General features: G+C 42.6%; 1 protein-coding gene and 1 long non-coding RNA gene across 2 annotated transcripts in view; one reads left to right on the top strand and one right to left on the bottom strand.

Annotated features, from left to right (window-relative positions):
• Positions 1–10,239: 10,239 nt before the first annotated feature.
• SHISA5 (shisa family member 5) overlaps positions 10,240–23,975 on the bottom strand; it is a 32,069-nt gene continuing 18,333 nt past the window's right edge. The window contains exons 4-6 of the mRNA XM_039348209.1: positions 14,897–15,012; positions 12,629–12,841; positions 10,240–10,831 (exon numbers count right to left, since the gene is read on the bottom strand). Of these exons, the coding sequence (XP_039204143.1) occupies positions 10,758–10,831; positions 12,629–12,841; positions 14,897–15,012 (403 nt within the window). The 3' untranslated portion in view covers positions 10,240–10,757. The remainder of the gene's footprint in view (positions 10,832–12,628; positions 12,842–14,896; positions 15,013–23,975) is intronic.
• LOC120310132 lies at positions 13,861–17,537 on the top strand. Its single transcript, XR_005557275.1, has 2 exons — positions 13,861–14,082; positions 16,617–17,537. It is a non-coding gene; the product is annotated as an uncharacterized LOC120310132 (long non-coding RNA).

The following is a 23,975-nucleotide window of genomic DNA, read 5'->3' as shown; positions in this document are numbered from 1 at the left end:
ATTATATGTTTCAATTTCCTGGATTGTTTTTTTTTTTAACTATGTTTGGCTTGCTATTATACTCACAGCTTAAACTATGGGGTTTTTTTTTTAAATGAATGACTTTTGTTGTAAGGATATTTTATTAGCACTCTGCATAATGTTGTAATGTACACCTGAAGAACTGTATTTCTCCCAGCAGTATTTTGGCTTCTGCCAGAACTGGTGAATCTACAGTTAGAAGAATTCTCAAAGATCAGTGGAAAGTGAAAGCTTCTCCTGTTGTTAAATTCCTCTGCATCTAAGCTACAGCGATCTAGTTGAGAAAAATGCTACTGCGAAAAATGCTGTTATTGTCTACATTATTGTGTTTGCCATTTTAGTTGGAAGTAGCTTCATGCATGTTAAGAAAGCAAAGAATTTAGCATGAGTTCATTTTAAATTATAGTTCTAATGAATCTACTAGATCAGTGATGGCGAACCTTTTAGAGACCGAGTGCCCAAACTGCAACCCAAAACCCACTTATTTATTGCCGAGTGCCAGGTGGGCGTGGCTCACTGGGTGGGTGTGGATGTGGTGGTCATGGCAGACTGGGTAGGTGTGGCCAAGGTGGGCATGATCACCTTGATGTTGCTTGTGGGGAGGGACATCTGTGGGGGCTGGGCAGGGTTGGGGGAGATCCAGGGGGGTCTCTGGCAGGTGGGGCGGTGGGCAGGAGGCTTGCCCTGTAGGGTGAGGCGAGGCAAGGCGAGGTGAGGCAGGGCAGGGGTGCCATTGTCGCAGGGCAAGGCAAGGCACGGGCCAGGGCGGCTGCTGCCTGACACCATTGGCCCCACACAGAGAGGCCAGCAAGCGCATGGGGGCCAACAATGTCCATCAGCAGCCACAGCCTGCCAGCCTCTCGACCGGCACACTCTGGGGCTCCACAGCCCACCGCCAGCAGTTCAGAGAAGCTGACTCTGAGCTGGACAGCCAGCCGACAGCTGAGGAGGCAATGCAGTGGGTTGTGCCCGGGAAAAGGAGAGCATGCAGGGCAGGAGGGATGGGATGGGGGGAGGGAAACCAGCCATGCTGGGATGCATCCGGCCACATGGGAGCTCGGCAAGTTAGCGGGCGGCTAGTTGAAGAGGGGCGGTTGCCATCTCCAGGGCATGGTGCGTGTGCCCACAGAGAGGGCTCCCAGTGCTGCCTCTGGCACGCGTGCCATAGGTTCGCCACCACTGTACTAGATAATACTGTGCTTCCCCGAAATAAGACCCAACCAGAAAACAAACTCATACATGATTTTTCAAGATGCTCGTAATATAAGCCCTGCCCCCCAAATAAGTCCCAGTTAAGATCATTAGCCAGATGGACGCATTTAGTACGTCCACTGCAACACATGACAGACATATTGAATTATAAAAATTAATTAATCTGTCTTTGTTTGCCTGCAGCTGCAATGAAACAAGCAGCCATGTGGTATGTCTGGCAGGCTGGTTTCCATGCCTCCCTCCATGTCTTTGCTTCCACCTGCTGCTGGTGCTGCCCCCATGAGGGGAGGCAGGTGGCAGGGCGGGGGCGGTGCCATACCATGACCCCTGAGTGCTTGGTCCTCACCATCCATCCTTGCCCTCCAGCTCCACTGCACACACAGGACGAGCCTCCCACCCACCATCCCACCTGTGTCAGCCTTGGTGAAGGGCAGGAAGCCCCCATCCTCAAGAAGCAGCCAGGACTCTCCTCCCTGCTCTGCCCATACAAGCCCAGTCCTGGAGCTTCCCCACATATCCTGTACCCGCATACCTCAGGGCCCTGCAGCCAGGCCATCACCCCTGATTTAATGGTAGATTTAATGGGAATAATATTTTGACCCCCAGACAAGATGAGTGCAAAAACAAAGAGCTATTCTGTTGAGTTCAAGAAAGGAACAAGAATCTTATGGCTTATGGGGCAAGAATCTTATCGCTTTCTGCAAAGAGAAGCAGCTGGATCTCCGAATGGTCCAAAAATGGCAAGCAGAGTACGATAACCTCAGTCAATAGGTGGACTAGGGAAATGCTAAGAAGCGCAAGTGTGGCTCAGGTCGGCAACCATTATTTTCTGAACTGAAAGACAGCATCTGTGAATGGATTGCTGACAGGAGAGCGAAGGCTGTGGTTGTGCGCAGGGCTGATATTCAAGCACCTGCAATGGCACCACAGTTAGAAATATCCCCAGAATTCAAAGCATCTCAACACTGGCTGGATGGCTTCCTTTAGCGATATGAACTATCTCTAAGAAGATCAACAACACTGTTCAAACTGGAAGATACTGAACTTATTAAATGTGCACTTGCATTCAAGTCCTTTGATGGCATCAATTTTTCTAAATACCAACTCTCCAACATGATTGCCATGGATGAAACTGCAGTGTTTATGGGCCAAGGATCTTAAATGACAATTGATCAAAGGGGTGCCTCATCAATCTACATTCCCTTCACTGGTTTTGAAAGTGCACGTGTTACCAGCATTTTGGCAATTCATCTGGATGGAAAGAAAGCCCCACCTCTAATCATCACTCAGGGCAAGAAAGATAAGCTTGAACGTACTTCAGGCATTTATATTCTTGAAACCGGAGAAGCATGGTGCACACAAGCAGTTTTAAGGAAGTGGGTCAATTTAATGCTGCCACTTGTTTTGCGAGGTGGCCAAAGAGATCTGCTAGTCTGTGATTCAGCCAGCACTCACTGCACTAAAGACACGAAGAGCTTCCTTGCAGAGAGAAGAATAGATCAAATAATGATTCCCACAGGAATGCCTGCCTCCAGACTTTGATATTGCAATAAACAAGGGCCATTTGCACATGGAAATCAACGACTACATTTAAAATAGAATGGAGAGAAATCAGCGTGGAAACTTTGAAAGCCTAGCTTGCCAGAGATCCTGACTTGGGTGAAGAATTCATGGGATAAAATCACTGACAGCTGTGTTGCCAATGCACTACAAGCATGGCTACATGGACAAGGAGTGCTCATTTAAGGACAGCTCTATTGCTGGACATGAGAGATTGGGGCCAATGGTTTTACAAGAAATGGAGTTGCAAGAAATTCAGGCCGGAATTTGGGATTTGGAGAGTTATGATGACGTTCCAGAAGAAGGTGGCATGACTGGATTTGAATAAATGTAGATTGTTGTACATCTGATATACTTTGCTCATTCTCCTTGCCCAGGATGGGCGGGGGCTCCTGCTGGATGAGGCTGGTGCTGCTGGTGCTGCTGCTGCGAGGTGAGGCAAGGGAAGGCAGGTGGCGGGGCGGGAGGGCTGGCTTCTGGGCCCCAAGGTGCAGAGGTGTGGGGTGCATGGGGCAGCTCTGGGGCTGGGCTCGGGCAGGGCAAAGCAGGGAGGTGAGTTCCAGATGCCTCTTGGATTAATTTGATAATCAGATAGGTATATTGTGTGAATGCAGCTGTATAAAGAAAAACATATTTTGGCTATAGTTTTGCTTGTGAAATACATTTGGTAATATCCTGCTAGTCAAAGTTAACATAGCATTTTTTTTAAATCAATCAGCTTCTCTTTTCTCGTTAAGCAGATTGGTTTCTTAATGGCATCAAAGATCAAAAGTCAGATTCTTTTGAATCTCCTTCCCAGCATGGTGGAATAGTTAAAAAGAATGTTTTTTTCTTTTTCCTTTTGATAATGGAGGCTGGGACTCTAGCAATTGGATGGAAAAAAAACAGGGATTTATCAATATTTTCTCTATAAATAATCATTGATGGTAATCAGATCCCCTTCTAATTCTTCTTGCTGTCAGACTTGATAAAGAATCCTTCAGACAGTAGCTAGATGCTATTCTGACTCTTCTCTCTAATTTTCCACAACAGTTTTCCCCATTTTAATTTCATAAATAAAGTAAGTTAGTGTTGGTAAAAAAAAAATTAAGTCCAGAGCAGAAACCGTGGTAATGTTTTTTGTATTAAAAAAAACCTTCTAAGATCTCCGATTGTAAAAACTTTGAAACAAAAGTTGACTGCAAAACAAGCTCAGTTATCCTTTCTTCTTTCTTCTACCATCTCCAACTCAGCTTTAAAATAACTCCATCTGCACACATGTCAAATGCACATTTCCAGCAAAGTTTCCACCCACCCTTGCGACCTGCTCCTTCCTTCTTTGCTATTCAATGCTTTCTGAATAGGTTGTAATCTATTGTCTCTCCTGAAAAGCAAGACAGTGGTTGCTGTTGAAAGGAGATTCTAAGGGGGGAGGATTTTGAAAAGTACATCTCAAGTTCTGGGTGCAGAGCCTTTTCCAACCTGAACCACAATTCCAATATGTGAGGATGTTGTTCCCCAAACTGGGTCTTAGCTTGGTGTTGAAGCCAATTAATTACAACCCAAGGTATGGAAAAACAGACTTTTATTTTGGTACCAAGGAATAAAAGTCACCTCAGCTTTGAAAGCTACCGAGGTGTCATTTAGAGTTTTACAGCAGTTTTTATAACCAAAGGTGATTTTCATACACCCCTCTGCCCACCCAATACATCACTTTTCCCTCCCCCCCATAATACATGCATAACATATAATATTGACTGGTTACCTGGATTGCAGCCCCCTAAAGCTTGCTTGCTTGCTATATAAAATAGCTAAATGTCAGGCGACCTTTGCTCTCCTTAGGTCTAATTTCCTGTGCCAGCTATGTGGTTTTAACATTTCTTGTAAATGAAGTTCAGCATCCTGGCTAAGTGGTTAAATCTGTGATGTTTCATTGTCCCTGCACCCCCATCCCCCCCCAGCCTCCTAATATGTCAACTGTTAGCAAGCTTGTCTGCAAAACCCTCAGTGAGCAGAAAGGGAAAAAAAACTGTTAAAGAAAAAGCTGTTTAAGAGTAAATGTTTCTTCTCAGACTTCCTCTTCCTCACTCCCATCTCCATCACAACCACACCTGGATCCTATCTCCACATAGGACCCTTCTTCTGATCCCCAGGGCCTCATCTGCACGTACATTGTTTCATCTGACCCTTCAAGGGGAAATCATAGTTTTCTAAAGTCTTACAAGAAATGTTAATGACTAGTAGAAAGGTTCTTTTTTATTCAATTTTCATTGTGGAAGAAGGAACAGAGATTAAGGAAGCTAAGACTTGAAGATAAGGTGGCCTTCACAGTTGGCAGGATTCAGCAACCCCTTGTTGAAGATGGTGAAGGCAGCAGGAGGAATCAAGTTAATATTATCCTTCCTAAAAAGGGCCCTGAGATGGGCTGTTCTCAGGCTACTCAAAGTAGAGGTGTGATAGAAATGATGGGTGATGTTAGCATTTGGGGATTAGGTGATTGAAGACAGAGGAAGCTGCAGGCAAAAGGAGTAAGGGAAGGAGGGGGACAAATGACAAAAACTTTGAAGTTGCTCCAAGAAGAAAGGAGTGAAATACAGGAAGGAAAAAACAATAGCAGGACAGGAGACAGTAACAGAAACAGTGAAAAAAAATCTGTCTTCCTTCAACTTGCAGGCAGATCAGATGGCGCTGATGGAAGCTATTGTATCTTCCTTGGAATCTGCCAAAAAAGGGCATCTGAAAAGAGACATGGAGCGAAGAAAAAGGAGTGTCTCCAGTCCCTCCCTTCCTGCCTAGCCATATGCCCCACCTGCCTCCGCAATATATTCTTGCTGTAAAGTCCATAATTCAGGGCTATCTAGGGGTATCAAAAACAGCATGATTGGTGCCTCAGTTAAGCACCTATAAAAGGGGTAGAGCTTTGATTATAAAGTGGTAGCCACCACCTTGGCCTTTTTTATTGCCGTCTGGCTTTGTAGCTGCAGAATCAACACATTTTATCTCCAAACAATCAGCAGGTAGTTTTTGTAGGTAATTCAGTAATTTAGTTACAGTGATGCTTGGCTGGTCTGAAAAACAATAAAGACACACCCCATACGGTTAAAAAAAAGGGGGGGGAAGTATAATTTGTGTTTTTTCCATATATGAAAGGGCTTATTGTTCTGCACATTATGCAATCCTACTCAAGATTCATGTACTGGATCAGACTAGCCAAACTGTAGCTCTATAAGGGTCATTATAAGGTCAGGAACAGACCCCAGATTTGAACCTGTTTTATGTGCTACATCATAAGGAAGTTATCTTTTTTCTCATTAGTTTGACTTTTTTTTAACAGGCATACTACTGAAAGCTCTACATTTCATCTTTATTGGAAGTTCATAATGAAAGTGAGGAAAACAAATGTTTTGTAATACTAAATGGATAACATACTAAATAAACATACTTTTCTTGTTGAGGAATGCAATGTGTAGAAAGAACAATAGTGAAATATTAAAGTTTAGGTTTAAGATGATATTGAGCACTTGCTCAAAATTTTCTTCCCTGATCATTTTTTTCAGTTCAAGTTCTTTTGGTGATTGGAACATATTTGCACACATTATTAACACAATCCATTAATTTTACCTGGCTTTTTATTCCTTAAATTTTTCATATCCCTTTTTTCATTTCTCATTAACTCCATCCATATTTTTCTCAGCTTGCCCCCTTCCTCTTAAACCATTTCTTCTTCCTTCTGTATTTGTTCTGCAATTCAGTCCTTCTTTCCCCGTTTGATCAAATCACCTCCTTTTTCAGGGGCCATGTTTTGATACAATCCACATTCATTTAGACCAGGGGTAGACAATCTGGTTCTTTTATGATTCAGGAATTCTGGGAGTTGAAGTCCACGAGTCATAAAAGAGCCAAGGTTGCCTACCCAATTTAGACTCTACTTGATACTGTCTCATTGTTTCCACTCATCCCACCTCATTCAAAATTTATTGTATGTCTCTTCACACCCCAAACTCTCACTTCCTCAGGAGTACAGAAATGTTCACACAGCTGTTTCACCTATAGCTAAATCAATGTTTTATTGCCATCCAAAGGAAAGGCCAGGAGAACAGACTGCTTTAGGTATGGAGGTTCAGCTGCAGGATGGTGGGACACTCTGAATTAATGACTTTGGGAGGTAAACAGCCAGGAGAAAACTCAGACATTATTGTCAATACCTGAGATAAGAAATGGGAGAAGCCACCATAGTAAAGGAAAAGGACTCCCGCTAGAGGGAGGTAAGTTTAAGTAGGTTAAGGCTTAATTTCTTATATTTTCTCTCCTATTCTGGAAACAATACTCTACTTCTGTATATTAGAACTTCATACTATTGCATCAGAACAGAAATCAGTGCCAGAATAAAACCCCTCATTTGTGGGGTTATTGGTGCTCTCTGAGTTTGTTTTTTTGCAGATGTTTCATTACCCAAACTAGGTAACATCATCAGTGTTAACATCTACAAGAAAACAAGCAAACTCACAGAGCACCATGGATCCCTCATGTCAACCTGAGCTACAAATATTTTCCTTTATTAATCCCTCATTTGTTTAACTACTCTCTTTCTCTCGGTATATCTGTATCTGCTCCTATCCTAAGTCACGTTCCAACATACTGAAACACAATAGAATACTCAATAAAAAACTATTTTAAAGGCACAGAAGATGCTGGAAGTTGGGCTTAGTTGTATCTTCCTATCATAAGACTGCTCACAATTAGAAGTCACATGAAAAAAGAGCCACCACCAGGAAAAAGAAATCTTAGTCCCATTGAAATGTGTGGGAACATTTAATTAAAATGAATATAAGATTAAGTGTATGTGAAAACAGCTCCATGCAATTTTGAGTTAAGACCACTAACATTTGATTCAAGGATGCAAACACTTTTAATCTAAGCCAAATTCAAGTCATTTAAAAGCAATGTGTATTTTAAATGGTCTGATTTATTAGAAATATCCACAAATATGCTAGCCTTTTTTCTGAATGTATTTTCTTTACCAGAAGCAACAACATGTAAAAGAATTTTTTTTATTAAAAACAAAATCAAGATTCGGAACAAAAATATCACAGTACATTAATATTGTACAATAGCTATGGTGGCACAAGTTACAGAAATTTGAAAAGGCACTTTAAAAGTTTACAATAAAAAAGGATAAACTAAAATCTTCTCTTCTTCAACAAAGAATGCAGCATTTTAATTGAGACACTACATGTGCCACTTGTTACAATTCTTCATACAAGTACTATGAATTGTAACAGGACCCACTTCTACCAGTAGAAAGTGCCATTAAAGAAACACCTTCTATTATAAATTTTACATACGCAAATACTTTTGAGAAATTCTGTTATAGTTGTGAATTACTGAAATCTTGCCAATGTTAACTATGATTTCACATATTACAATGATTAGAAACTAACCTCAGCAATATATAGCCTAAATAAGGAAACAGAAGCAGCTCGAGGCAAGCAGGCAAACAGCCTTCAGCAAAATAATACTATGATTCCATAATACAGCACAGGGATAGAGAGAGGTATTCTTTGTGAGACCATATGTGGAAGTAAAACCATAGACTGAGTCATGCTGTGATAAAAACTGAAGCTTGCTGAAATAAGATATCTCTTATCGGTAGGAATAAGGGGGGCAAACTCTTTCAGACTTACAGGTCATCCTCGTCTTACTGGTTGCAAAAAAGTCATAAAATCATATGATGTCCTGCTTTACAACCATCATGACTTGCAATCATAAATGGCAGATTTCATTATGGTTATAAGTTGAGAATTACCTGTATTTACAAAGAGTACAGTAGTGGAGCTGAACATAAGCTGCAGATATCAGCCATTTTCTCTTTCCTATGCACAAAGAAGTATTCCATTATCCACATACATAACTTTTGATTTTCTGATATCCTTTCATTTTTCTGTAACATAATGTAGTCCACTTCTCTCAGATGAGTGCACTTTATCGTGTTGGATTATAATTTACAGTATATCCAGCAAGCATGGCCATAAACCAACATATCTCAAGATTAGTGCTATGGAAAAGACTGATACAACCTATTAATGCAGAGGAGATACTACATTTTTTGAAGAGAAACGTTCCTGTGTAAGTTTACTGTAAAGTCCCCCTTCATTCTGCAAGTATTTTAAATAGAAAAATGGAACTGAAATTGGGAGCTTTAGAAGACACAAAGGTAACAAATATTCTTCAAACACCAAGACTACAATCCTATAACTACGGAAAACTATTAGCAGTAGAAAAAAAACATACACCATGTATGTCTTGGCTGGGTATTTCTGAACAGGGACTATAGTTCTCAGAACTTAACTAATCTCATAATGTTGGCTGGTTTTATGAAGTGCACTGATTTATTTTGGGTTCTGTATCATTTTATTTGGAGCAAAGTTGTTTTCCTTTGGATTGCTTTAACTAAGCAGAGATTGGGAACCATCTCTTTTCTGGGGAGTTAGCCCAGGGTTAGGCTTTCTTCCTTATCAAATTAGTTCCATATTACTATGTAAAGAGTTTTGAAATATTTCCACTTTCGTACAAGTGTCTAGGATGCCAAATGTATTACAGATAATGTTTGTTTCAAGACAGAAATTCATCTCTCTCTCCTTAAGTAGTTGAAAAATTACTTTCAACTGAGAAATGGATTGTTCTGAAATGGCAGCAAAACATCCATTTAAAATGAAATATTATTGTGATATTTCCTCCTTCTAATAGTATGCTCAGGTTAGTGAGACTCTAATCCAGTGGTTCTCAACCTGTGGGTCAGGACCCCATTTGGGGTCGAACAACCATTTCATGGGGGTCGCCAAACAACGCAGTCCACCATTTTTTTCCTCTTTTCCTTAGCTGTGCTACTCCCTTTTATTCTATTGGCTTTTGAAAGCCAATAGAATAGACTCTCTTGAATAGAGTCTAATTCTATTGGCTTTCAAAAGCCAATAGGAATTGTCCAGGCTGTCTCTGCCCTGCTGAGCCCGCCAAAAGTCCCATTCTGCAAACGGTGCTGCACCAGTTGAGTAGTCCTCGACTTACGACCGGTTGGGGGTCGCGGCATTAAAAAGGTTGAGAACCACTGCTCTAATCAAAACAAATACAGCCTAGATCAAAACTATATATATGCCTATAGGAAACAGATTGTCAGTTAGATAAGAAAAATGGTTAATGTGTGGAGGAATGAAATGTCCCATTTAAATAGCCTAGAGCAGGGCTATGCAATTTAATATCCCTCCAGCTGGATTTAAATTCCCAGCAGCCTCTGGATGCTAAGGGCAAGGGATTCTGGGAACTACAGATAAAAGTAGAAGAGGTCACATTATTTATCTTTGTTTGGTCCGAGTCTGGGTCTTCTTTCACAAGAGCACAACGTGCTGTAATATTTTGTTGCAGAACACAGAAAGCTGACAAATGATCCCATTCAATAATCTCCATGCAACAGAGGATACAAAAGATTTTTTAGTATCGTGATAAAATTCCAGTGAAATTCAAATATTTGCACTGAGATACTGAATAGCTGTGCAATGGACAAAAACAAGGGAATTATTGAACAATATGCCCCATTTGTTGCTAAAGAGCTATTTCCCTATTACTTATAAAACATTGTTTCACAGCAGATGTTACTCTTCCCTGAAGTAGAGATTAGCCCATTCTTAATTGATTTTGATGAAATGACAAAATAATTCCACAAATGATTGTTCCTATTTAATCCAATTATATTCTTGATGTTTACTTTTTAAGTTCTTTCTTAGATTCATCCCTACTTTTTTTTTTTTACCAAAAAAAACATATTTTAATTGCTTGAATTTCTTGCACGTCTCAATGCACTGTAAATAAAATTGTCTAAACTGTGGCCCACCCCTCCAAACAGATATGTCGGAATAATATCTTCAGAAATAACTCCTTGTGAAAAAGGCAGTTTGAAGAGGCTTCCACAGAGACACAGAGCAAAAGTCCATTTAATAGGAAGCCTTTGGAGGATCCATATATGCTGGATTATAAGGGGGTTGAGCTGAAGGAGCTGAGGCACCAGCTGTAAAAGAAACAAACAGACAAGCACAGCAGGTTAGTGGCTGTCCACAATTTACCTTTTTATAATTATTTCTGCATATTTTTTAGATTTTCATCACAAGGGCTAGTGTCCATATAGTTATGAAATCAAGAAAGTGTCTATGGAGATTCTCAGTCATCCGGGTATGGTTGTCCCAAAGGTGCTTTTTTCAGAAGGCGAGTGGACTTTGTTTTTTCTTTGAAGACGTTTTGCTTCTCATCCAAGAAGCCTCTTGGATGAGAAGTGAAACATCTTCAAAGAAAAAACAAGAAAGTCCACTCGCCTCCTGAAAAAAGCACCTTTGGGAAATCAAGGAAAGTCTCTAACTTGATCTGTAAGTTCTGAAAATTATATTGCAGAATGAAGCATATTAAAGTGAATTAATGTCCATGGGGAACTTTTGTTCTTCCGTCATAGAAAATAATACAAACACGTTGCTTGGAGCACTCTGTAAGATGTCTGTATGGAAGCCTTATTCCTATAGTAGGAAAAAAAGCCAAAATGTCTTCCTAATCTCCATCTAGCTCTCCTTTTCTATTGAGTTAATTGCCCTCTGTACAACAACACTCCTTCTATAGAGATTGTCTTTGAATTACAACCATTTGTTTAGCAACTGTTTGAAGTTATAACAGCACTGAAAAAGTGACTTACAACTCACCTTTGAATTTAGGACTCTCACAGAATACTCATGTTCACACAATCAAAATTCGGACATTTGGTAACTAGCATGTATTTGTATTGGCTGCAGCATCCTGGGGTCATATGATCACCATTTGTGATCTTCCCAGCCAGTTTCCAACAATGGGGGAAAACATTCACTTAACAACTGTAGTGTTTCACTTAACAACTGTGGCAAAAATCATAAAATCGGATGTGAGTCACTTAACAATAGCCTGCTTAGCAATGGAAATCATGGCCCCTGTTGTGGTCAAAAGTTGAAGACAACTTGCATTTGAAATGTTAGGTTGTTGCTTTTTTCTTTTGCACAACATCTGTATTACCCCATGGAAATTTATAGGTAAAGTGGTCTCTCTCTGGTTTCCTGATGAACGTTGCATAGTAAATGATATTGCTGGGCCTCTTCAAATCCTTGAAGGGGGCTTCGCTTTGATGAAATACAAGCAAAGTACCTCCTTGAAAATCTTTCATAAACCAAAGTTTACTTTACGGCAGTGGTTCTCAACCTTTTTAATGCTGCGACCCCCCCCCAACCGGTCGTAAGTCGAGGACTATTCAACCGGTCGTAAGTCGAGGACTACTCAACTGGTGCAGCACCGTTTGCAGAATGGGACTTTTGGCGGGCTCAGCAGGGCAGAGACAGCCTGGACAATTCCTATTGGCTTTTGAAAGCCAATAGAATTAGACTCTATTTAAGAGAGTCTATTCTATTGGCTTTCAAAAGCCAATAGAATAAAACGGAGTAGCACAGCTAAGGAAAAGGAGGAAAAAATTGGCGGACTGCATTGTTTGGCGACCCCAAATGGGGTCCCGACCCACAGGATGAGAACCACTGCTTTATGGGTAAAGACTAAGAGAAGTCATCCTCTGCAGTGCTGGTCAAAGTCCTTCTAGACTGGGATCTCTCAGCAAACACTGTAGAAAGACTACAGAGTGCACCAAACCAATCCTGCAGCATGAGTCAAAGCAATCTGCCCTAAAGCCTCATCCTCATAAACCAAAGATCTTCCAGGCAGAGAGGCTTCAGTATCTGCTGAATTCTGCACCACATATCTGTTTCTTTTTTCTTTTTAGTACCTCTCTCCCCTCTTGTTTCCTTACCTGCCACAGTTTCCTGGTATGGTGGTGGCCTTATAGGCTGTGTAGGATAGGGCGGAGGGTGCTGGATTGGGTAGGGTGCTGCTGGCATTCCAGGCTGGGGCTGTACCGGCAGTGGATTGTATCCTTGGTATGCTCCTCCAGCATAAGCAACTGGAACCGCAGGCTGTTGAGGGTAAGGCATCTGCATCACAGTTGTGGATGTGGTGACTATAGCTGTAAAACACAAGAAGGGTGTTTAGAAAGGAATCAGTACAGGAGTGTGATCGTTAGGTGTCAGGGCATTTATGTGGTTACTAGAGTAGAATATGACTTGATGGCACTTAACCAATTGATCAATCACAGTGTAATGGTATGTGGGAAAGACCTTAGGAAATTGGGGTGAGATAATAATAACAACAGCAATAATAATAATAATAAAGTTGGAAGGGACCTTGGAGGTCATCTAGTCCAACCCCCTGCTCAGGCAGGAAACCCTATACCATTTCGGACAAATGGCTGTCCAGTCTCTTCTTAAAAACTTCCAATGTTGGAGCATTCACTGCTTCTGGAGGCAGGTTGTTCCACTGATTAATTGTTCTAACTGTCAAGAAGTTTCTCCTTAGTTCTAGGTTGCTTCTCTCCTTGATTAGTTTTCACCCATTGCTTCTTGTCCTGCCTTCAGGCACTTTGGAAAATAGCTTGACTCCCTCTTCTTTGTGGCAGCCCCTGAGATATTGGAACACAGCTATCATGTCCCCCCTCGTCCTTCTCTTTGTTAAACTAGACATACCCAATTCCAGCAACCGTTCCTTATATGTTTTAGTCTCCAGTCCCCTAATCATCTTTGTTGCTCTTTTCTGTACTTTTTCTAGAGTCTCAACATCTTTTTTACATCGTGGTAACCAAAACTGGATGCAATATTCCAAGTGTGGCCTTACCAAGGCATTGTAAAGTGGTATTAACACTTCACGTGATCTTGATTCCATCCCTCTGTTAATACAGCCTAGCACTGTGTTGGCCTTTTTGGCAGCTGCAGCACACTGCTGGCTCATATTTAAGTGATTGTCCACTAGGACTCCGAGGTCCTTCTCACAGTTACTACTATTGAGCAAGGTACCCCCTATACTATACCTGTACATTCGGTTTTTCTTGCCTAAATGCAGAACCTTGCTTTTTTCATCATTGAATTTCATTTTGTTAGATAGTGCCCAGTGTGCAAGTCTGTCCAGATCCTCCTGTATCCTAAGCCTGTCTTCTGGAGTGTTGGCTATTCCTGCCAGCTTGGTGTCGTCTGCAAATTTGATGAGTTCCCCATCTATCCCCTCGTCCAAATCGTTGATGAAGATGTTGAAGAGCACTGGGCCCAGAATAGAGCCCTAGGGCACTCCACTATACAATTCCCTCTATGTAGATGCGGTTCCATTGAGGATCACACATTGAGTACGGTGAAGCGATGATGCCTAGGGAATGATCAGGTAAGAAGCAGCACAGTCTGCAGCTAGATAATGAGCAAAGCAAGAAGCTCAGAAGGGACTTTCTCTACTTTCTTGGGCTGTAAAGACGACAGCAGAAATGTACTTTCAGATTTGCAGATTCTGTTAATGTTTCTTGACAACAAAATAGAATTAGCTTATATGTTTCCTGTCTGGTTTACCTGGTAAGGCTGACTCAGGGCAGGAAGGAAACTCAATATTTCCCTTCTTGTGCTGGTTTTATAACTTGGCCACTATTTTTCAAATATGTTTTGAGCTTTCTCCATAGGCAAGAGGTAGAAAAAGAAACTTATCATTCCTCCCACCAGACATGTTACTTCTGCTAAGAGGCACACCAAGAGAAGATGTCTGATCTTCTAGTATCTTATGCCTCACGCCTGCTGATTTGCCCAGATACTTAGAAACTGTAAGCCAACCTTTCCATCCTTATTCAAGATTACAGTGCCCATAATTCCCTATAAGTATGGTCACTGGAATCTCCCAGCTCCTGGGGATTTCTGAGAATGATAGTCCTAAGCTAAGTAAAGTCACAGTAAGACTGAACTCCCTTAAGTTTGTCACTCGTGCAGAGAACCAAAGAAAACAGCATTTCTGATGGCTGAGGTAAGTGTCCATTCCTGGTTCAGCCTCTGATCTAATGTTAGTTACATTTTAAATAAGTGACTTTTCATCTATTTTAAAGGCAGCATTTTTGGGAAGCATTCTGCTGTGATTGCTTTTCCCCCCAGTGTGCTCAACAACAGCACTCACAGTTTTTCTTAAACAGAGCAACAATTCAGCCAGGGAGGATACTTACGCTGCGGTCTCCTTCTGCAGGCTTTATACAGGCAGCAACATGAGCAGGTGAAGCAGAGAATGATGGCTACTACAAACACGACAAAAATTGAAATGCCGATTGCTATAAATGTCCCACTGAAAAACATAGAGAAGGCAAGTTGTCCAAGTTAAAGGCTTCAGAAAGTAATACATTTAAAACCAAGACCTTTTTGCTAGTCTAAAGGCAAACAAAAATGGCAACCGGGTTAGGATCGAAATGCAGGATTTGTGCATGGCTAATCTCCATCAAGTCAAACTTTCAGAGAGATAGTTTTGTTAGCTTACTACCATGGAGAAGGGGGGGGGGAATCAAGTAGGCAGGCCTAAAGGCACAAAAAGAGTTTCATCTCTTTTAAAAGTATACCACGTAGACATCAAGCATGTTAAAAAAGCGGGAAAAGAGGTGAGGGTCATCTGCGTAATCATATCCACCATTTTGACTTCTTTTTACACCACTTTTTTACTTTTCTTCTGCTACATCAATCAACAACTTTGACGCACCCAGATGTTGCAGACTACAAATCTGATCATCCCCAGCCACTGCACAGGGATTATAGAACATGCTGCCCTAAACAACTGGACAGAACAAGGTTGCCACCTCGGCTATGAGCATCTCCAAAATAAGCCTTGCTAAATTTTCAGTCTACACAGTCACATTTATTTTGTTAAATCTAGACAATATATCTTTTTCAAGAGACCAGAAAACCCTTGGTTAGTTTAAGTCCATGAAGTTAACTTTACCGAAAACAATTATAAAGAAGCAAATAAAGAATTTTACTTCGAGGACTTTATATGCATGACGGACTGAAAAAAAAAGTTAACGAAAATTCAAGGTTACGATTCAGAAATGCTTATTCACAAGATAATATTTATGATTTCCCTTTACAAAAGAAAAACTGCGTTCCAGTGAAGTGTAAACTCCACATGCAAATAAAATCTTCAATGATTTCATCCTGGTCTTAGTCTCTAATTTACTATTTTATTTATTGATTAGATTTTTATCCCTTTATTACTTTATAAGAAACTTAAGCCTAAGACTCTTTCCTCCTCCTATTTTCCCCACATCAACAACCCTGTGAGGTGAGGTGAGCAGAGGGTGACTCAGTAGCCCAAAGTCACCTGGCAGGCTTTTGTGTAGCATGCAAATAAAAGCATGCAGCAGTTCGGTCTATTGTTTAACTAAAATCACAGTCATCTGGTTTAAACACTAGACCAAACTGCTGCATGCTTTTATTTTTAGCCTTTGCTTTCTGCACGTAAATGAAAGACTCTCATCTCTTTCCTTGGGGGGGAGGGGGTTGTTGCTCAGACTTCACGCACTTTACACTCAGACCAAATTGTTCCCCAGTGTGTCCTTTTCACAGGCTGATTGCTCCTACACTGACTTGGCTCATGTTCATTTGATCTCTTAACTTCTGATGCTGTTACCTCTGGTAATATAGTCTTGCTGGCAACTGAGTTTATACAAACGCCAGTGCTTCAAGGAAACCAAGGTCAGACAAGGCAGGGATCCCAGGAATTCTGCTTCACTGTTGCGGTGCACATTAACTAAATCAGGGAAGTTTGTCCAAAACTTTCATTGCCTTTTTTTAAGGACAAGATGTCTCTTGAGTCTCTGTCACATTTTCTACTTTTCTAGGGCTAAGCAACCATTGTTCCTTTCCCTCCTATAACTTCTACTTTGTTTGTTTTTCTTCTAGGTGCTTAAGGTTTGCCTAGAATTATATACAGAAAAAACAGCTGGAGATGAAGAAGCCACAAAGACAGGATTAAAGATTATCTCACTATGCATACTGCTTCATTGTGCAAAACTGTATTTGCCCAGCAGAGAAGCTGTCCTTTTGATACAAGCAGGGACATGTCACACAAAGTGCTCAGCTGGAGTGCCTTCCGGCAAGTAGCGTCACCTACCCAGGTAAAGAGAAAGGAACAAGGAAGGGGAGAAACAAATCCTTCCAAGCTTGCACTTTATTTAAATTAAAATCTAACTTGAGAATCAGATTGGATCACAAGGAAAAGTGATGAAATCTATGTAGGACTGATTGGCTTCTTTACCTATGCTAAAGAAGCATTGTTTTTCTTCTACTATAGATACCCCCAGAGATATGTCAGCTTTATTAATGAGCAATACATGAAGTTATTTTAATTTTTAGATCTGGACAAAAGTCATCATTTTGATTCTGGAAATGGGTCCAAAATTGCCTGTTAAAAGGATACTATAGACACAGGACTTTCTGTTGTACAGAATCCTATACCATGAAAGGAAAAACAGACTAGTTGTGCCACTCAGTTATCCATTTATCTTTTAAAAACACAATTCACCACACAGTATCTATTGCAAGACAGAAGACCTCCTTCTCTAACCTTATGAAAACAAGATACATAGCCAAGGACAAAGAATGATTTACTTCTATGATAGTCTATGCCAAGTACTGTCATAGCACATTATTTTATTGGGAACACAAGCATGACACGTTGCTACTTAATGACTGACTCTTTCTAGTTTGTGTAGTTAATTACCAACACATTAAAAGGATAAGAATTATTTTTATACTTAGTAATGGCTTTCCTCTTTGGCTCGAGCAAGCAAATGTGACATTAAAAACCTCTTTGTTTCTTCAGTGTTCTTTGGCTGTGTTTTCTGGACTTTGCAAAGTGAAAAAGATTAAATGACTGCTATTAACGGAATAGGTATTTCTTCTAAATAGTATCCCAAAATTACATAGGAAAGCTCCAAGGTTCATCAATGAAAAGAAAGATGCCTGCCAACAAAATGCACAAAGCTTACCTCATTTTGGCTGCCAGGGGAAAAAAACACCCTTATATTTTCCTCTTTAAAATTTATTTTAGTGATTCTGTCCCTTAGAACTATTCTCACCGAGAAATGAAACTTCAGTAGCTACATTTCTGGATAGAACCGGAAGACATGTGATTTATCTCACATTTCCTCAACAGGAAAAGTAGCTTCTTTGATCACATCCTGCTCTCTGCTCAGAGTTTTCTTAAAGATACAGAGCACTGCTGGGCCACAGATATCCCAAGCGCAACAGGCACAGCAGAAACAATTGCTCAAGCAAACTTAAACTGCTCAGTAGAACTAGCAGAGTCTTCCCAACCCTTTTACCAGAAATCAAAATATTCCAAGTAATATTTTTGTGCACAAACTATTTGGATACAGTTTGAACAACAGCAAAATGATTACTTAAGGACCATTCCTTTAAATCCTAAAATCATATAGGGTGTCTTTTCTTGAATGATTTTATTCTTAAATATATTGCTGGACTACTTCTCATCACTGTACATTTACTTTGGTCCCTGCAAAATAAACAAACCAGCTGATAGGATTGGACAAGGACCTCTCAGCAGTAGCTTGAGAAAGCACGTCAGAGAACTGTGCAGAGATGAGATAAGATATGCAGGTGAATAAGATGGTGAGATCTGCCCACGATTGCTGTTCACACTAGCTCCTATAATATATCCTTTTAGCTTAGAGGTCCCTTATTTTATATTACAACATTATAATGATAGGTACTGAAATGTCTGCAAGAAAACGATCAAGCTCAGACAGCACCAAGGAGCCCAATGCTATAATTATTTGTAATACACTACCATTTCAATTGCTCTTTTATTCAGTGTCTGCATTGTGCTGATTATGATTTTGTGGCATTACATTAGTGTCAATGATGTCTCTAGGAGGTTCCATCTTCAACTTGATCTTTGCTGCTGGTTGGTCATCATCTTCTTTTTCCTTCTATCTTTCCCATCTTTACAGGTTACTCCAGAGAGTTGGGACTTTACCTGAAATATGATAATTTATTCTGCTAATCTGTGCTTTGAGTGTGAATTCTGGGTTTTGATTGATGATGCATTTGTTTGTTTCCTTAACTGTCCATGGAATTCACAGGTGTCTTCTTCAATATCAAAGCATCAATATTCTTCCTATCCTGCTTCTTCAAAGTCCAATTTTCATTGTTGGTGGCCATATGCTGACATTGTAAACGATTAGAGAGAGTTGTAAAGCATTGTGGATCAGTATATAAATCTAAATGCTATTGCTATTTCATGGAGTGTCATAAGAACTATTGCTTGAATTATTTTCATTTTAGTAGGTACAAGTAGTCCTTGCTTAGCAACCACAATTGGGACCAGGAGCTCACTCACTAAGCTGTGCAGTCACTAAGTGGAAATCATACGACCCTGAGCCAACAGTGTGCAGCAGCAACCAAAAAACCCAATACAATCCTGGGTTGTATAAACAGAGGCATAGAATCAAGATCACGCGAAGTACTAGTACCACTTTACAAAGCCCTAGTAAGACCACACCTGGAATACTGCAGCCAATTTTGGTCACCATATCACAAAAAAGATGTTGAGAGTTTGGAAAAAATTCAGAGAAGAGCAACTAAAATAATCAAAGGCCCGGAGGCTAAAACATATGAAGAACAGCTGCGGGACTTGGGTTTGGATAGATAGTCTAAAGAAAAGAAGAACTAGGGGAGACATAATAGCAGTATTCCAGTATCTGAGAGGCTGCCACAGGCAGAAGGGGTCAGTTTGTTCACCAGAGCACCAGAGGGAAGGACAAGAAACAATGGTTGGAAACCGATCAAGGAGAGAAGCAACCTGGAATTAAGGAGAAACTTCCTGACAGCGAGGACAATCAAGCCCTAGAAATCGTGGGCGCTCCATCACTGGAGGTTTTTAAGAAATGACTAGACAATCACCTGTCCATGATGGTGAAGGTTCTCCTGCTTGAGCAGGGGGCTGGTCTAGAAGACCCCCAGGGTCCCTCCCAGCTATTCTATTCTATTCTATTCTATTCTATTCTATTCTATTCTATTCTATTCTATTCTATTCTATTCTACTCTATGCTACACTACTCTACTCTACTCTATTCTATTCTACATACAGTTTTATTTCTATTTTCTTCATAACTGCTTGTTGTAAGCCGATTGTGAAGCACATGAAGAGCTCTTATGTAACTACAGGACAGTGCAATGGTCATAAATGTGTACCAGACAGGAAGTGCCCAAATAGTGATCACATATCTTTAGGATGCTGTGATGGCCATAATTCCAAACTTTTGGAAAGTTTTTTGCTGCCTCTCTGACTCCGTTTAGGATCCAGCGGTTGCCATAGCTATTTCATGCACATTTGTGTTGTAGCTTTTTTCTTTTGAGTTAAACTTTTTCTTCAACTCTTCAAGGCAAAAGAACCTGCAGAAAGATTTTCTTTGTTTGTTTCCTTTCTTTCCTCTGTCCTTCAGTTTGGCAATCATTCATCAAGATAAGCAATTCATATACAGTATTTCTTCACCCTTTTTCTAGGCATGCAGTAAATTTAGTAAATTAAGTTGTTAAAAGGGATTGAGATTGGCCGGCAGAGGTGGAGAGTTGTTTCAGCACCTAAGGTGCGTTGCGTGCATGTGTGTAAAGATCAAGAAGTCTGTCTCTCCCAGCTTTTTTTTGTTTTCTTCACTGAAGAAATATGAGCTTCTGAGGACAGGAGGGAGAAGGTTAAGTGAGGGAAAGGTTGGGGAAGCTCATCCAGAAGCTGCAGCCTTTCCATGCATGCAGCTGGCCTCCCCTAAGCCCAGGAGAGATTACAGTCTCCTGATGGGCAGCTCGTTTGGTCTCATGTCAGAAATGCAGGAACTAGAAAGGGGATAATTATTAATTTAAATTTAAAAAGATTAAAAACTTTTATAAAAACATAAGATTTGTATAGTTCTAGCCCAGGGATAGGCAACCTCGGCTCTTTTATGACTCGTGGACTTCAACACTCAGAATTCCTGAATTCTGAATTCTGGGAGTTGAAGTCCACGAGTCATAAAAGAGCCAAGGTAACCTACCCCTGTTCTAGCCCAATGTCGAGCCATGTTGATAGCAGGGATATTTCTGACCAGAAAGTCATTCTGTGTGCATGTCGGTCCCAGAGGGCACTGTAAAAGATGGACAGTTGTTTGAATACTGCCACATTCACAGTAAATTTATTTATTTATTTATTTTCAAATATTTATATGCCGCCCGATCCCAAAGGACTCAGGGCGGCGTACAAAGTTAAAACAATCATAAAAACAATAAAATAATACAGTCATACCGCGAGTCCGATCATATCCCGGCCCCCCGGGGACATCAGCCCCAGGCCTGCTGGAACAGGAGAGTTTTAACGGCTTTCTTAAAGGCCGGCAGGGTGGGAGTAGTTCGAACCTCGGGGGGAAGTTGATTCCACCAGGTTGGAGCCACCACAGAAAAGGCCCTTCCCCGAGGGCCCGCCAGCCGACATTGTCTGGCCGACGGGACCTGAAGGAGGTCCAATCTATGGGACCTCACCGGTCTCTGGGAGCTGTGCGGCAGAATGCGGTCCTGTAAGTAACCTGGCCCTATGCCATGAAGGGCTTTGAAGGTGATAACCAACACCTTGAATTGCGTCCGGAGACCCACAGGAAGCCAGTGTAGCTCGCGGAGGATAGGTGACACGTGGGCGTACCTTGGCGCGCCCACAATCGCTCTCGCAGCTGCGTTCTGAACCAACTGCAGCCTCCGAACGCCCTTCAAGGGTAGCCCCATGTAGAGCGTGTTACAGTAATCCAGTCTTGAGGTGACAAGGGCATGAATGACTGTGAGTAAAGCCTCCCAGTCCAAATAAGGCCGCAACTGGTGCACTAGGCGAACCTGTGCAAAGATCCCCCTGGCCACAGCCGATAGATGTTGTTCCAAATTTAGCTGTGAGTCCAGGAGGACACCCAAGTTGCGTGCCTGCACTGAGGGAGGTAAATTTGCCCCCCCCCCAGGACTAAAGATGGACCATCCAGTTGGCCTTTGGGAGGCAAGACCCAGAGCCACTCGGTCTTGTCAGGGTTGAGCCTAAGCCTGTTCACCCCCATCCAGACCCTCACATCTTCCAGGCACCAGCACATCACGTCGACTGCTTCATTGAAAGGACATGGGGTGGAGATATATAATTGGGTATCATCCGCGTACTGATACCTCACCCCGTGTCGCCGATTGATCTCACCCAGCGGTTTCATGTAGATGTTAAAAAGGAGGGGGCACAGGACCGAGCCCTGAGGCACCCCATGATCGAGGCGCCTAGGGGTCGATCTCTGTCCACCCGCCAACACCGACTGCGACCTGTCAGAGAGGTAGGAGGAGAACCACCGCAATACGGTGCCGCCCACCCCCACCTCTCCGAGACGACGCAGAAGGATACCATGGGCGATGGTATCGAAAGCCGCTGAGAGGTCAAGAAGCACCAGGATAGAGGAATAACCCCTATCCCGGGCTCGCCAGAGGTCATCGGTCAGTGCGACCAAAGGAGTCTCAGTGCTGTAGCCGGGCCTGAAACCAGATTGAAAAGGGTCCAGATAACTGGTTTCATCCAAGGATCACAAGAGTTGAGACGCCACCACCTTCTCTACAACCTTCCCCACAAAGGGGAGGTTGGAGACGGGACGAAAGTTCTTCAAAACAGCTGGGTCCAGGGAAGGCTTCTTGAGGAGGGGCCTCACCACCGCTTCCTTTAAAGGTTGCGGGAAAGACCCCTCCATCCAGGAAGCATTGATTATCGCCTGGAGCCAGCCTCGTGTCACCTCCCTACTGGCAGAAACCAGCCAGGAGGGGCACGGGTCCAATAAACAGGTGGTGGCATTCATTGCCCTCACGGCCTTGTCCACTTCATCAGGGGTCACAGGCTCAAACTCGCTCCAGATAACATGACTAAGACCAGCCACTGGCAACTCAGCTGGCACTGCCCAGTCGGAGTCCAGGTCTCTCTGAATCTGAGCGATTTTGTCCGAAAGAAACTGAACAAACTCCTCAGCTCTCCCCTGCAAGGGTTCCTCCGCCTCCTTTAAGAAGGGAGCGGGTCACCCTAAACAAGGCGGCCGGGCGAGATTCTGCGGACGCAATAAGTGCGGAAAAGTGAACACGCTTTGCCGCCCTTATCGCCACTAAATAAGTCTTAAGATAGGCTCTTAATAGTGATCGGTCAGATTCAGAGTTACTGGCCCTCCAACGTCGCTCTAGACGTCTCTTGTGGCGCTTCATCTCCCGGAGCTCCTCAGTAAACCAAGGCGCCCTCCGGGGACCACCACCACAGAGAGGTCGCAAAGGCGCAATTCGATCCAGGGCCCCAGATGCTGCCTTATTCCAGACCGCAACCAGGGACCTGGACGAGTTGTGGACAAAGGAGTCAGGTATTTCCCCAAGCTCCTCCTGGAACCGATCTGGGTCCATTAGGCGCCTGGGGCGGAACCATCTAGTCGGCTCCCTCTCCCTGCGATGGCGGAGTGATGCTCTGAAGTCCAGCCTCAATAGGAAATGATCTGTCCATGACAAGGGCGAGATCTCTATTCCCCTTAATTCCAGATCATGTCTCCATTGCCCCGAGAGAAACACAAGGTCGAGTGTGTGACCACCCTATGAGTCGGATCCTGGATTACCTGGGTCAGGTCCATGGTTGCCATGGAAGCCATGAACTCCTGCGCCACCTCTGAGCGATCGCCGAGTGATGGTAGGTTAAAGTCCCCCAGTACTATAAGTCTGGGGAACTCCACCGCCAACCCGGCTACTGACTCCAGCAACGCAGGCAGGGCTGTTGCAACGCAGCTGGGAGGTAGGTACGTCAGCAGCAAGCCCAACTGAACCCGTGAACCCAACTTCAATAGGAGGGACTCACACCCAACAACCTCTGGGGCAGGAATCCCACGAGGGCTCAAGGACTTCCGAGCGATGACTGCCACTCCCCCACCCCTGCCCTGATGTCGAGGCTGATGAAGCACCACAAACCCGTCCGGGCACATCTCCAAGAGGGAAACACCCCCCTCAGGGCCCAGCCAGGTTTCAGTTATACATGTCAGGTCCGCCCCGCTGTCCAATATTAAATCACGGACAAGGGGGGCTTTGCTGACAACGGACCTGGCATTAAGCAACAGCACCCTACAATTAGGGCCCTGTACTCCCCTGTCACCAGTACTACAGGATGAGCCTTTTGAGGGGCCGGAACAAGGAATCGCTCTAACATAGCGAGTCCTCGTTCCCCAAAGATGGTCTGCCCCT

This window comes from Crotalus tigris, unplaced genomic scaffold (assembly GCF_016545835.1).
Source record: "Crotalus tigris isolate CLP2741 ecotype Arizona unplaced genomic scaffold, ASM1654583v1 scf7180000018125.1543573, whole genome shotgun sequence".
Lineage (NCBI taxonomy): Eukaryota > Metazoa > Chordata > Lepidosauria > Squamata > Viperidae > Crotalus > Crotalus tigris.
Note: the sequence above shows the minus strand (reverse complement) of the source record. Positions and strands in the feature narration are given on the sequence as shown.